The sequence below is a fragment of the Spinacia oleracea genome, chromosome 4, assembly GCF_020520425.1.
Source record: "Spinacia oleracea cultivar Varoflay chromosome 4, BTI_SOV_V1, whole genome shotgun sequence".
Lineage (NCBI taxonomy): Eukaryota > Viridiplantae > Streptophyta > Magnoliopsida > Caryophyllales > Amaranthaceae > Spinacia > Spinacia oleracea.
Window position 1 is genome coordinate 155,515,405 of NC_079490.1, and position 15,963 is coordinate 155,531,367.

Here is a 15,963-nt window from a genome sequence, read left to right on the forward strand (position 1 = left end):
GCTTGCGTGAGTTTCCGTTATATTCATCTTCTTGCCTACTTCATTAATCATTCTTGATATTTTGATTATCATCATCACCATGAATTACCTTTTCATGATCAACCCAATTTCCTCTAAGCTTCCTGTTCCTTGTGTCATATTTTCCCATCGACAAGTTTTCATTGAGCAAATAAATTAAGATGTCGCCAATATGACCGAATGAGTCGATACATGCTCTTCTGTACTAGTTTCGATGTTCGATTATATATTTTTCGTCATGGAAGGTAATCACACGCACCTAATCTTTTCAGTTGTTTGTGTAAATTAATTATTATACGTAATATGCACACGTTTATCTCTTGAAGTTGTATAATATTATGAGATTCATTATTTACTCTATCTGTAATTGTATTTTTAATATATGATTGAGATTGACTATTTATTAGGTGAACTCTTATCTTGTGTTCATATGCGTAAGTGTTTTGTTTGAATATATATATTTATGAGTAGATTGTTTGATTTATATTATAATATATGTGTTTTAATAGCTAGAGTTTTACCGTATTATAGCTTAGGAATTGTTAAAGTTCCGTAAATTTCTTTTGAAAAATAGGTTAAAGTGAGATAAGGTTTTGGAGTTAGTGGTATTATTATGTAGAGATCAAGTGAGAGTAATTTTTGGTACAAGATTTATCACGAAAGAAGAGTAACGTTGGAGAAGTATATAGAGGATCGAATTACGTTGTTATGTTTCGGATTACTTTAGGAACTTGTGCCATTATTGGGAAGAATCAATATTGTCTGGTAATGGGTTTTGATCATATTATGAGGGGAAGGTTGAGAATAATTATATATTCTTGGTTTGAGGCTCATCGTTATATACCCTAGTTCTTGGCATGTTTGGTAAGGAGATGATAACAATTAGTAGAGGAGCAAGATACAATCTTTATTATTTTCTTAAAATCCCCATAGTGGGATTTGGTCCAAAAGTGGACTTGACTCAGAGAGTCTTTCTAGTAGCTATTGAGAGTTTCAAGTTTTTATACTTGTTGGTTTATTATTCGAATTACCCATGTCCAAGGCTAGGTATAGAACAAAGAGCAAATATGGCACCTATTGGTTTGAGTACGTTTAGTAGAGGAAAAGATCATATCAATATATTTGAGGTTCACATGAAGAGAAGAGTTATAGTTTCCATAGAGTATGGAGTTAGTTTTATCTTTGGGATCATACTTGAAATGTAGTTTCATACTACATTGTTTACATGAGCCTTTATTATATATTCTACATTAGTATGTTTTTGTATATTACAGGTGATTACTCAGCTTTTTGCTGACGTGTGTTTATTTTTTATGTGTGTTTGCGGCCATGTCTTTTTCTTATGGTGGCCCTGCGACGATCCTTTTGGAATTTGTCCTCTATGGTGAGCAGTCAAGATGATTAGAGCAGATTGATCGTGAAGGGCTGTCTTTAGAAGTTAAAGGAGCTCAAGTGTTACCGTTTAATCTTTTATGACAGTTGTACGGTTGTAAATAGATCACATAGTAATTGAGTTGTAATAGTTTGAGTTTTGTAAGGCTTAGCACTTGACTATGTGGTCAAGTGTGGCAGTAATATCTCCGATATAGGTGTAAGCTTCCGCAATTTTTATAAAGTCTTTTATATTTCTTATTTATTTAAGGTTAGTAAATCGGGGGTGTTACAAAATGCTTCCCTTGCTGCCGCGCACAACACACGCACTCGTGTGTTGTGTGTGTTGTTGTTGTGTTCCGAATAATTCTTTTGCGCCCAATCACATCAAATTCGTGATTGTACCGTGCTATAGGCCGGTTTGGAGGTGATTTCTAGCCTTGACTGTGATTCGCAAAGTGACCCTCATACTTAGATATTCAAGGTACGTACATGTCTAGGGTGACCACCAACTACATGAGAACTATGTGAAGATTATTATTTGTGAATCATGTGAATTGAAGTATTATGGAATTCATGTTTGATTTGTGAACAAGCATGTTATGGTTTATTGTTGAATTATGAAGCCTATGTGAACAGTCATGTTGTGACCATTTATAACCGTTGAATTATGTCAAGCATGTTATTCCAGTTTATATGCATGTATGAGTGTTTCACATGCAAGGATTATGTTTATGCTATTGTACGGGATGTCTTGCATACTTTAAGCCAAGTAATTGTGCCGCAGTGCATTATTTATTATACCGATGTGTAGAATATGTTTGGGAAGTTTATGTGAATTGAACTAAGGACTATTCGTGCCTTGTGCACACCCCGCTTGTTAACTGGCAATGTCGGGTTATCTCAATAGCATATTGTGAAGGAACAATGGGAGTAATATCACTTGAGTCCTATGTTTGATCACAAGTCCTAAAGTTTTAAAATGAAGTGTCATTGTTTGGTTGCTTGTATTTTATGTCTTGTTGTTATGTCTTGAGTTCACCATGTGCATAAAATACTAAATAACGTAAAGTGCAACCCGAATGAGCTTCAAAACTCTTGGAACGTATATACCTTGAGTATGAACAATGGGGGGGAGTCTTGCCGGAAAACTTTTTTTTTTTGCTAAAAGTAATAATTGAATTAATCAAGAAAGCACAAAACTAGATTATGTCTACGAGGCCAAGCCCAAATAGACACAATCTGAGAAACGTTTTACAACCAAACATGGACCAAAAAACACTAAAAGACTATTAAAAATTACAAAGCTTCAAACCACATTACATCAGTACTGAGAGTGATGGATAGCTCAGTTGGTTAGAGCATCCATCCCGGTTCCAGGTGATCCTGGGATCGATTCTCATCCCCGCCCTTGTGGCTCATTTGCACCAAAAACTATTACATCAGTACTGCTCATATACTTAGGCAAAATAGAGCGAATTCGCCCTTTAACATCAGCTTGAATCTTCAAAATAGAGCTGCTAACTGTCTGCACACGTTTGTCCCATAACACTTCATTCCGTACCATCCAAACTTGATATAAACAAGCACACAGGCCAGCGTACATGGTTGCTTTCTGGAATTTAGATAATCTGGTTCGAGCAATCCACCTACAAAGGTGATTAAATTGCAAACTAGAACATGTGATATTCAACCAAGTCTTAATCAAGCTAATAATGTTCCTGCTATAAGAACACTCAAAAAAGAGACGAGTGTGGGTCTCAGGGAGTTGAGCACAGATGGTGCACTTGTCATCAGCACTGACCCCAATGGTGAACAGGTTAGCAGCTGTACGCAGCCAACCTAGAACACCTAACCAGCATATGAAACTATGACGAGGCACATTCAGCCTATTCCAAACCCACCTATGCCAGTTTACCTTAAAATAGGGACCTTGCAGCCATTTGTAACCAGAGCTAACAGAGCAGAGCCCACTTGGGTGTTGAGCCCAAGCGTTACCTCCATACCCTGTAGCCATAATGTTCCTGACAGAGCAAATGGATCTCCAATACCAACTTGCTGATTTCGATGGAGAATAGCTCCACCAATCAGCACCTTTCATATAAACATGATCCACCCACTTGACCCACAAAACAATCAGCTTTAAAGGCAACATCCCACACATATTTAGCAACAGAAGCGGTGTTCCAACTAAAAATGTTGTGAACACCAAGGCCACCAGCAGTCTTAGGTCTGCAAACCAAATCCCAGGCAACAAGGGGAACTCTAAACCCAACAACTTTTCCTTCCCATAAAAAATTCCTACACACAGCCACTACTTTTTTCCAAATGGTTTTAGGCAAGATATGTTAGGTTATGATACATATGACAATTCATAAATCATGCGGAAAAACCATAAAGCCAGGAAAGCATATTATTTACACATAATCATTTAGCATAGTTTAGATGCATAAACTTTGTTGCGTGCCTTCCCTAGCTGCGCCCGAACCGAACAAGAACAAGTCTTTAGGACTCCAAGTGTCGTCCCTCCGTAGATAGTCCACAGCACGTCCGGATCCGCCTTAAGCTTGACCAACTAGGATCGCCCTTAAGGTACTTAGAATTTTCGGCTAATATAGGCAATTGTATGACTGAATTTTTGCTCTCAAAAATCACTTTGAATACTTGAATACTCTATACAAAATAATGACCCTAGGCCTTTATTTATAGAGGTATGGAAAGGGAATTGTAATCCTATTAGGATACGAATTAATTAAACTAGAATCCTAATAGAATTCTTATTTAATTAATTCATCCTTTTAGGTTTAGGAATTTAATCATATGTCGAAACCTGATAGCTTTAGGATTCGTATAGCACACCAACACACACACGCACGCACAACAGCCCACGAGGGGGGCCATGCGCGCACGCGCAGCCCGCGAGCTCGCAGCCCATTGCCACGAGGCCCACACGCTGCCGCAGCGTTGGCGCGCGCTGGGCCTGCCTTGCGGTGGGCCTGGCGCAGCCTTGGCTGGTGCGTTGTGGCGCGCTGGCTTGCTGGGAGATGGCCCGGCTTCGTGCTGGGCCTTCGTCTGGCAGGCCTCGTCCGATGCTAATTCGTACGACACGCTTCCGATTAATTTCCCGATTCCGGAATTCATTTCCGATACGAACAATATTTAATATTTCCGATTCCGGAATCAATTTCCGTTTCGAACAAATATTTAATATTTCCGTTTCCGGAATTATTTTCCGATTCCGATAATATTTCCGATTCTGACAATATTTCCGTTTCCGGCAATATTTCCGATTCCGGCAATATTTCCATTTCCGATAATATTTTCCGATACGTACCATGTTTCCGTTTCCGGCAACATCTACGACTTGGATAATATTTATATTTCCGATACGATCCATATTTCCGTTTCCGGCAATATCATCGTTTCCGGAGCATTCATTTCTTGCCTGTGACGATCTCAGCTCCCACTGAAACCAAGGTCCGTCGATTCCGAATATCCATAGATGGAGTATTTAATGCCATTAAATACTTGATCCGTTTACGTACTATTTGTGTGACCCTACGGGTTCAGTCAAGAGTAAGCTGTGGATTAATATCATTAATTCCACTTGAACTGAAGCGGCCTCTAGCTAGGCATTCAGCTCACTTGATCTCACTGAATTATTAACTTGTTAATTAATACTGAACCGCACTTATTAGACTTAACATAGAATGCATACTTGGACCAAGGGCATTATTTCCTCCAGTCTCCCACTTGTCCTTAGGGACAAGTGTGCATTTCCTAATTCCTTTGTCGCTCGATGCTTGCTCTTGAACATAAGGTAAGAGTTTCCATCCTTATTATGTCCAGAGGTGTTCCTCGGTTTCAGAGTTCAACTGATCAAATAGACAGATAATCATAGCCTATGATTCATCCGAGCACGGCCATGCATTTCACAGTTTCTAGCTCTCCGAGTGGCCTTGTACAACTTTTAAGCATCTCATCCCGATTTATGGGAGGACAATCCCAATCTTGCGATCTTGAGATTAGACTTCGTTTGATAAGTGATTACCTGAGCGTTGCCTTTATAGCCTCCTTTTACGGTGCGACGGTTGGTCAACGTCAAAGCAACCAGTTCTCAAACAAGTTATCTCAAATCACTCAGGTATTGAGGATTTAGTGTCTAATAATTTTAATGAAATTTACTTATGACAGATTTTCATCTCTTACAGTAAAGTTTCATAGGTCTTGTCCGATACTAGTCTTCCCAAAGTAAGTATCTATGCAAATGATTATGACATTGCCATGTCCACATAGTTCAAGAAACAGAACTACTAGTCATCTTGCATTCTAATCGTCTAACGTTTTCTATGCGTCCAATTTTATAGAAAACTCCGACTAGGGACCATTTTCAACCTTTGACATTCAAGTTCACTTGATAGACATTTCTTAGTCACAGGAATTTTCCTGACAGTCTATCTTGAATATATCGTCAAATTGAAGGGACTCATCATTTAATAAACCACAAATTAAATGGAAAAATGAATTCTTTTCATTTGTTGTGAATGATTAACCAATAATGTTTTACAAAGATTTAAACTCTAAAACTTTAAAACATTAAACAGGGATATCAAAGCCATTCTCCAATATGCTTGATTCCCATAGCTGCAGTGTGCGAGTTGTGCTTCGCCTGCGGCAGAGGTTTAGTCAATGGATCTGATAGGTTGTCATCAGTTCCAATCTTGTTTATCTCGACTTCTTTTCTTTCAACGAACTCTCGTAGAAGGTGAAATCTACGAAGTACATGCTTGACTCTTTGGTGGTGTCTAGGCTCCTGCCTGTGCAATAGCTCCGTTATTATCACAATACAGGGCTATTGGTCCTTTAATGGAGGGGACTACACCAAGTTCACCTATGAACTTCATTAGCCATATAGCTTCCTTTGCTGCTTCATGTGCAGCAATGTACTCCGCTTCAGTTGTAGAATCCGCAATGGTGCTTTGCTTAGCACTTTTCCAGCTTACTGCACCTCCGTTGAGGCAAAAGACAAACCCAGACTGTGATTTGAAATCATCTTTGTCGGTTTGGAAACTTGCGTCTGTATAGCCTTTAACAATTAATTCATCATCTCCACCATAGACCAGGAAGTCATCTTTGTGCCTTTTCAGGTACTTCAGAATATTCTTGGCAGCAGTCCAATGCACCTCTCCTGGGTCTGACTGGTATCTGCTCGTAGCACTGAGTGCGTACGCAACATCCGGGCGTGTACATATCATAGCATACATTATTGAACCAATCAATGATGCATATGGAATCCCATTCATTCGTCTACGCTCATCAAGTGTTTTTGGGCACTGAGTCTTGCTTAGAGTTATTCCATGAGACATGGGTAGGTAGCCTCGCTTGGAGTCCGCCATCTTGAACCTATCAAGCACCTTATTGATATAAGTGCTTTGACTAAGTCCAATCATCCTTTTAGATCTATCTCTGTAAATCTTGATGCCCAATATGTACTGTGCTTCTCCTAGATCTTTCATCGAAAAACATTTCCCAAGCCAAATCTTGACAGAGTTCAACATAGGAATGTCATTTCCGATAAGTAATATGTCGTCGACATATAATACTAGGAAAACAATTTTGCTCCCACTGACCTTCTTGTATACACAAGATTCGTCTGCGTTCTTGATGAAACCAAAGTCACTGACTGCTTCATCAAAACGTATATTCCAGCTTCTGGATGCCTGCTTCAATCCGTAGATTGACTTCTTTAGCTTGCATACCTTTTTAGCATTCTTTGGATCCTCAAAACCTTCAGGTTGTGTCATAAACACAGTTTCTGTTAAAACGCCGTTTAAGAAAGCAGTTTTGACATCCATCTGCCATATTTCGTAATCGTAATATGCAGCGATTGCTAACATTATCCGAATAGACTTTAGCATTGCAACTGGTGAAAAGGTTTCATCGTAATCCACACCGTGGACTTGCCTGTAACCTTTTGCAACCAATCTAGCTTTGAAAACTTCAAGTTTCCCATCCTTGTCCTTTTTCAGTTTGAAAACCCATTTGCTTCCAATGGCTTGGTAGCCATCTGGCAAATCGACCAAATCCCATACTTGGTTTTCAGACATGGAGTCTAATTCAGATTGCATGGCTTCTTGCCATTACTTGGAGCTAGGGCTCGTCATAGCTTGTTTGTAAGTCGCAGGTTCATCACTTTCAAGTAATAGAACGTCATAGCTCTCGTTCGTCAAAATACCTAAGTACCTTTCCGGTTGAGATCTATATCTTTGCGATCTACGCGGGGTAACATTTCAAGATTGACCATGATTTTTACCAGATTCTTCTAAAGATCTCTGAGCTTCATCCTGAATGTCATCTTGAGCATTCTCTAGAGTTTGTTGTTCGACTCGAATTTCTTCGAGGTCTACTTTTCTCCCACTTGTCATTTTGGAAATGTGATCTTTCTCCAAAAAGACACCATCTCGAGCAACAAACACCTTGTTCTCAGATGTATTGTAGAAGTAATACCCCTTTGTTTCCTTTGGATAGCCCACAAGGATACATTTGTCAGATTTTGGATGAAGTTTGTCTGAAATTAATCGTTTGACGTATACTTCACATCCCCAAATCTTAAGAAAAGACACATTTGGAGGCTTTCCAAACCATAATTCATATGGAGTCTTTTCGACAGCTTTAGACGGAGCTCTATTTATAGTGAGTGCAGCTGTATTTAGTGTATGTCCCCAAAATACTAATGGAAGTTTGGCCTGACCCATCATTGACCTGACCATGTCTAGCAAGGTTCTGTTCCTCCGTTCCGACACACCGTTCCATTGTGGTGTTCCAGGAGGAGTCAATTCTGATAGAATTCCACATTCTTTCAGATGGTCATCAAATTCATAGCTCAGATATTCACCGCCTCTGTCAGACCGCAGTGCCTTAATCTTCTTGCCTAATTGATTCTCTACTTCACTCTGAAATTCCTTGAATTTGTCAAAGGATTCAGACTTATGCTTCATTAGGTAGACATAACCATATCTACTGAAGTCATCAGTGAAAGTGATAAAGTAGCTGAAACCACCTCTAGCATTTGTACTCATTGGTCCACATACATCTGTATGGATTAAACCCAATAGTTCATTTGCTCTTTCTCCAACTTTAGAGAAAGGTTGATTTGTCATTTTGCCAAGTAAACATGATTCGCATTTACCATAATCCTCTAAGTCAAATGGTTCTAGAATTCCTTCATTTTGAAGTCTTTCTAAGCGTTTCAAGTTTATATGGCCTAATCGACAATGCCACAGATAGGTGAGATCTGAATCATCCTTTTTGGCCTTTTTGGTATTTATGTTATATACTTGTTTGTCGTGATCTAATAATTAAAGTCCATTGACTAATCTAGCAGATCCATAAAACATCTCTTTGAAATAAAACGAACAACTATTGTCTTTTATTAAAAAGGAAAATCCCTTAGCATCTAAGCAAGAAACAGAAATGATGTTTTTAGTAAGACTTGGAACATGGAAACACTCTTCCAGTTCCAAAACTAGCCCGGAGGGCAACGATAAATAATAAGTTCCTAAAGCTAATGCAGCAATCCGTGCTCCATTTCCCACTCGTAGGTCGACTTCACCCTTGCTTAACTTTCTACTTCTTCTTAGTCCCTGTGGATTGGAACATAAGTGTGAGCCACAACCTGTATCTAATACCCAAGAAGTTGAATTAGCAAGTATACAGTCTATAACGAAAATACCTGAAGATGGAACGACTGTTCCGTTCTTCTGATCTTCCTTTAGCTTTGGACATTCTCTTTTGTAATGGCCTATTCCATCACAATAAAGACAGCTTGATGTGGACTTGTCCTGCTTTGATTTAGCATCGCCCTTGGACTTTCCACTTTTCTTGAACGGTCTCTTTCTAGCCTTGAGTAAATCTTTGGCTTCACAGTCCAGTATTATTTCAGCCTTTCTGACAAGGTGAACAAATTCTGCAACTGTTTCTTCTCTTGGTTCACTTAGGTATAGTTGCTTGAAGCGACCAAACCCATTGTGTAGTGAATTGAGCAAGATAGAGACTGCCATCCTTTCTCTTATTGGTGTTCCTAGTAGACTTAGGCGATCAAAGTATGAACGCATAAGATCCACATGGAACCTTAGTGGGACGCCTACCCTCTGTTTAATGCGAAGGAGCTGAACATGTGTTTCTTGGACTTCCATCCTATAACACCTGTTGGGAGAACTAACCTTTAGACCAGACATTGATTCAATCAACTCATGGACGTTCAGGTCCATGTCCTCCGTGCTTCCACGACAGATATCCCTCAGATTCTTGATGAGCGTAAAAGGTTCATAGGCTACAAACCTTCTAGCCCAATCATCAGGGAAATTGTTCAGCATGAGACTCATAACCTTTTTGAGATCCGCATCCCAGGCGTAAAATCTCTCAGGGGTCATGTCTCTGGCATAGTAGCTTGGCATGGGATGTGATAGTACATACTCAAGTCCATTGAGTTTGACTATTTCAACTAGCTTAGCTTCCCATTCAAGAAAATTTGCCAGGTTCAGCTTGACCATAAGCTCAGAACCCATGATGATGTTTTGATTGTTGTTTGCCATAGTTAAAACTACAATTGTAAAGAATAAACAAATAAATAACCATTCACAGTTTCTCTTAATAAACTTAAATTCTAGCATACATGCATAATTCAATGTTCATTAAGCATTTTATTCAAGTTATGTGTTCCGGCAGGTGTGAATAAAATGATTCCAAGATCCTAAAATCATTGAAGAACTAAGCACAGTTTGTCGACTTAATCCTAAAACATCTTAGGTAAGCAAAAGCCTTTTGCTAATAGTCTAGAAACTATTCTTGGTTGATAGGTACGTCTAAGAACTTATTAGGTAAACCTATCGATTTTGCCACGACATAAAAGGACTCCTTACTTATATCGTTGAGTTTCACCAAAACTAACATGTACTCACAATTATTTGTGTACCTTGCCCCTTTAGGACCAATAAGTAACACCTCGCTGAGCGAAAACTATTACTAGATTGATGTAAAGGATATCCAAGCAAGTGTATATTTTGGCATGGCACCTTTTAACTCAATTTTTAAGTTTGGAACTTAAGGCTCTTACTATGTTGGTTAGATTTTAAGTGAACTAAAATCCTTAATCATGCAACATAATCAAGCTTTTGATCTCATGCATTTTAAGACATATTTAAAAGCAATAAATAACTTAAAACATGCATAAGATAAATGTGATCTAGTATGGCCCGACTTCATCTTGAAGCTTTAACTTCAAAGTCCGTCTTGAAAATCTCCGTGGGAGGCACCATTTTCTTCAAATAGGATAAGCTATAATTAAAACTAATTACAACTATTTGATGGTACGCAGACCATATTTGAATTGAAAAACAACTTTGGTACTTTAGACCAATTACATTCAAATTAATGGTACGCAGACCATATTTTCTATCCTATTTGGGCCATACTAGTCACTTCATAACCTGCAAAACAGTACATATACAATATATATCATTCACCCATTCATTATCATGAATGGCCCACATAGCTGGTTAGTAAAACACATTATGCATCACATAAACATTTGCAGCAATTAATCAAGGGCACCAATAATCTACAAATTATTCAGTCCTTATTAATTCTAATCAAGTTGTTTTAACCTTAAGGATTTGTAGACCTAATCAAGAGTTTATGACTAAAAAGAGCTCCCACTTAAACCAATAAATTCATATGCTTTACTAATTTTAAACATAAAAATGTATTTCTAGTCTAACCGGAAACATACAAATTTAATTAAAATTTAAAGCTCATATAAATTTATAATTGAATCCAAAAAGTTTAATTTAATTTCAGTCGTATTTAAATTAATTCATGATTTTAATTTTAGTAAAATAATTAGAATAAATAAAATTTATTATAATTACAATATTCAAAATTAAAATCCAAGAAAATAATTTAAATTATTAATTTTAAAATTAATTAAAATTACGTAAACTGAAAATTTCAAATTAAAATTTCAAAACGATCTAATCGCAACGCAACAATCCCACGCAACGCACGCCCATGGGCCACACGCACACAGCCATCGCTGGCCATGTGCGCGCAGCCCATGCGCTGCGTCGCATCGCTGCTGCTCACCATCGCAAGGCATCACGCGAGCTGGTGCTCGCTGCGCGCGCCAGCGCTCGACGCAACAAACGTGCTGCCGCAGCCCATCGCTTGGCGCAGCGCTCGTCGCACGTCGCAACAAGCAAGCTGCTCGCCATCGCTGGGCGCAGCGCTCGTCGCACGTCGCAACAAGCACGCTGCACGCCATCGCTGAGCGCAGCGCTCGTCGCACGCACACTAGCGCTCGCTGCGCGCGAGGCTCCGCATGCTTGCGCGAGGCAGTGCGCGTTGTGGCGCAGCTCGCTTGCTGCCCACACGCGACTGCTCGTGCCTTGCTCTCGCCCTCGCCCATTCGCCCATCGCACACAGCCCACGACACAAGGCAGGGCTGCTGCCTTGCGCTCGTGCACCATGGCCTTGCTCATTGCATTCGTACCGCATGGGCGACGAGCTCCCTTGCTCGTCGTCACATGCCCGCACTATACAACACCCCTTAAGGGTAACACGTAGCGTCCATTGCTTTGTGCGTGCAAGTTATATGAGCGAATCGCATAAAAATTTAAAATTTATATTCAAAATTAATGACAAATTAATAAATAATATTAATTTCATAATTTTAGGGCGAAAAATCGAAAATTTATTATTTAACTGATTTCCGATTAACATGGATTCAAGTCTAGGTCATAAAAATTTAAAATTTAACATAAATTTACAACTTTTATGGTGGTTTTTAATCATAGGTATCTAATTAAATTATAACTAATTATGAAAATCAAATTAATTCTAAATTATTCCAATTTTCAACAAATTAATCATAATTACAAATTAGATTGCATAATTAACAAGGCTAGGCATTCAAACTTGTTAAACATATACAGTAGGTCAATCAAAAATTCAAGATTTATCAACAAGAATCGCAAATATTTAATTTAACATCTTAAAATTACGAAATTTTGCATTCGAAAAACTAAAACCTCCGAAAAGTCATAGTTAGGCTTCGAATTTGAGAATTCTGGGTTCGGCCGAAAAATATTATTTTTGTCAAAATTTTAGAATGCCTTTTACATGCGGAATTGACACAAAAATCACTCGATTTGGATGAGTAACGAAGAAACTGCCGAAAAACTGCGTACGTATAATTAAATAAACGCAATTTGCAATTAATTAACAATTACGAAAATTAATCACCCTTTTAATTCTAGCAAATTTGTAATATTTAACCATGTTCATGCAATTTAGATTATGAAAATAATAAGAGGCTCGTGATACCACTGTTAGGTTATGATACATATGACAATTCATAAATCATGCGGAAAAACCATAAAGCCAGGAAAGCATATTATTTACACATACTCATTTAGCATAGTTTAGATGCATACACTTTGTTGAGTGCCTTCCCTAGCTGCGCCCGAACCGAACAAGAACAAGTCTTTAGGACTCCAAGTGTCGTCCCTCCGTAGATAGTCCACAGCACGTCCGGATCCGCCTTAAGCTTGATCAACTAGGATCGCCCTTAAGGTACTTAGAATTTTCGGCTAATATAGGCAATTGTATGACTGAATTTTTGCTCTCAAAAATCACTTTGAATACTTGAATACTCTATACAAAATAATGACCCTAGGCCTTTATTTATAGAGGTATGGAAAGGGAATTGTAATCCTATTAGGATACGAATTAATTAAACTAGAATCCTAATAGAATTCTTATTTAATTAATTCATCCTTTTAGGTTTAGGAATTTAATCATATGTCGAAACCTGATAGCTTTAGGATTCGTATAGCACACCAACACACACACGCACGCACAGCAGCCCACGAGAGGCGCCATGCGCGCGCGCGCAGCCCGCGAGCTCGCAGCCCATTGCCACGAGGCCCACACGCTGCCGCAGCGTTGGCGCGCGCTGGGCCTGCCTTGCGGTGGGCCTGGCGCAGCCTTGGCTGGTGCGTTGTGGCGCGCTGGCTTGCTGGGCGATGGCCCGGCTTCGTGCTGGGCCTTCGTCTGGCAGGCCTCGTCCGATGCTAATTCGTACAATACGCTTCCGATTAATTTCCCGATTCCGGAATTCATTTCCGATACGAACAATATTTAATATTTCCGATTCCGGAATTAATTTCCGTTTCGAACAAATATTTAATATTTCCGTTTCCGGAATTATTTTCCGATTCCGATAATATTTCCGATTCTGACAATTTTTCCGTTTCCGGCAATATTTCCGATTCCGGCAATATTTCCATTTCCGATAATATTTTCCGATACGTACCATGTTTCCGTTTCCGGCAACATCTACGACTTGGATAATATTTATATTTCCGATACGATCCATATTTCCGTTTCCGGCAATATCATCGTTTCCGGAGCATTCATTTCTTGCCTGTGACGATCTCAGCTCCCACTGAAACCAAGATCCGTCGATTCCGAATATCCATAGATGGAGTATTTAATGCCATTAAATACTTGATCCGTTTACGTACTATTTGTGTGACCCTACGGGTTCAGTCAAGAGTAACCTGTGGATTAATATCATTAATTCCACTTGAACTGAAGCGGCCTCTAGCTAGGCATTCAGCTCACTTGATCTCACTGAATTATTAACTTGTTAATTAATACTGAACCGCACTTATTAGACTTAACATAGAATGCATACTTTGACCAAGGGCATTATTTCCTTCAAGATAAAAATACTAGCCCAATAGGAATGCATTGAAAGAAGCACAAAATTCACAAGTTGCACTCTGCCAGCATAAGAGAGAGACTTAGAGCCCCAAGATCTCACTCTTAAGGTGATTTTATCAACCAAAATATCACAATCCTTCACATTCAACTTTTTAGAAGAAATAGGGACTCCAAGGTAATTAAAGGGCAATTTACCAAGCTTGAATTTGGACAGATAGACCAAATCATCTAACACATCAGGTTTCACATTGGCAGCATAAATAGAAGACTTGGCCTCATTAGCCTGTAAACCAGAAGAGGCAGAAAAAGTAGAGAAAGCACTGAGTAACAACCTAACTGATTGGACATCCCCTTTGCAAAATAGAAGCAAATCATCCGCAAAACAAAGATGGTTCAACTTCATATTTTTGCAACTTTGATGAAAGGAAAACTCAGGTTTCCCACCCACAAACATAAGCAATCTGGACAAATATTCCATATAGATAACAAACAACAAGGGAGAAAGAGGATCCCCTTGCCTAAGACCACGTTTGCCAGGGAAAAAACCGTTCAAAGATCCATTAATAGAAATGGAGAACATGGGGGAGGAGACAATGGACATGATCCAAAGAACCATTTGCTTAGGAAAATTAAGAGCAAGCAACATTTCCTCAACAAACGGCCATAAAATAGAATCATAAGCTTTCCTAAGATCGATTTTCATCATACACTTAGGGGACCCAATATTCCTAGTGTACCTTTTAACAATATCTTGGCACACTAAAATATTTTAGACAATCTTCCTGCCAGCAACAAAGGCCCCTTGAGTAGGAGCAATAACATCAGACAAAACCAATTGTAATCTAGAGCACAACAGCTTTGAGATACACTTGAGCAACATAGAGCAACAAGAAATAGGCCTAAAATCCATCACAGAGGTAGGGTGAGAGCTTTTAGGAACCAACGTAATGCTGGTGGCATTGATTTCTCTCAAAAGTTTCCCACTAAGAAAGAAATCCTTCACAGCATTACAAACATCAGGACCAACAACAGACCAAGAATCCTTGAAAAATTGACTTGTAAAGCCATCAGGACCTGGAGCTTTATTCCCATCAATGGAGAACATAGCTTTCTGGATATCCACATCAGAGCAAGGAGCACAGAGAACAGCATGCAAAGAATCAGGAACAATAGAGCCTAATTGAACCACAGAAACCCTCACAGGTTCTCTATGATCAAGGGTGGCCCCCAACAAGGATTTATAATACATGACAAAAGCATTGGTAACCCCATCAGGGGACTGAATACAAATTCCACTTCCATCTTGGATAGAATGGATGCTATTAAACTGTCTTCTCAACTTAATGCTTCGATGGAAAAAACTAGTGTTCGCATCACCATCTTTTAACCAATGAAGTTTACTTTTTTGCCTCAAGAAGCTAAGGAAATCAGTATGGGAAACTCTATAGCTCTCAGCAGCAGCAGACTCAAGAGAAGACATATAGAAGGATCCCCAGGAGAAGCATGCAGTTTCTCTTGGCAATCCCTTAAATGAAGCAAAGCCTCATTCTCAACTCTCTGAATATCACTAAAACTATCCCTGTTTAACAATTTTAGAACATGTTTTAACCTTTTGAGTCTAGAGACCAACTGGTACATGTGGACACCATATAAGGGAACATCCCAACTCTCCTTAACTCTGTCTAAGAAAGAAGGGTCAAGACCCCACATGTTGAAGTACTTAAAAGGTCTCTTACCCGAGGGGAGAAGTTTCTGAGTACAAACAATAGCAGGACAATGATCAAAGAG

General features: G+C 39.1%; 1 protein-coding gene across 1 annotated transcript; it reads right to left on the minus strand.

The window, feature by feature from the left end:
• Positions 1-2,713: 2,713 nt before the first annotated feature.
• On the minus strand, positions 2,714-14,878 carry LOC110797001 (uncharacterized). Its single transcript, XM_056842476.1, has 3 exons — positions 14,185-14,878; positions 2,831-3,621; positions 2,714-2,719 (listed from the first exon to the last, which is right to left on the minus strand). The coding sequence occupies exons 1-3, from the start codon at positions 14,876-14,878 to the stop codon at positions 2,714-2,716; spliced, it is 1,491 nt and encodes a 496-aa protein (XP_056698454.1).
• Positions 14,879-15,963: the final 1,085 nt, after the last annotated feature.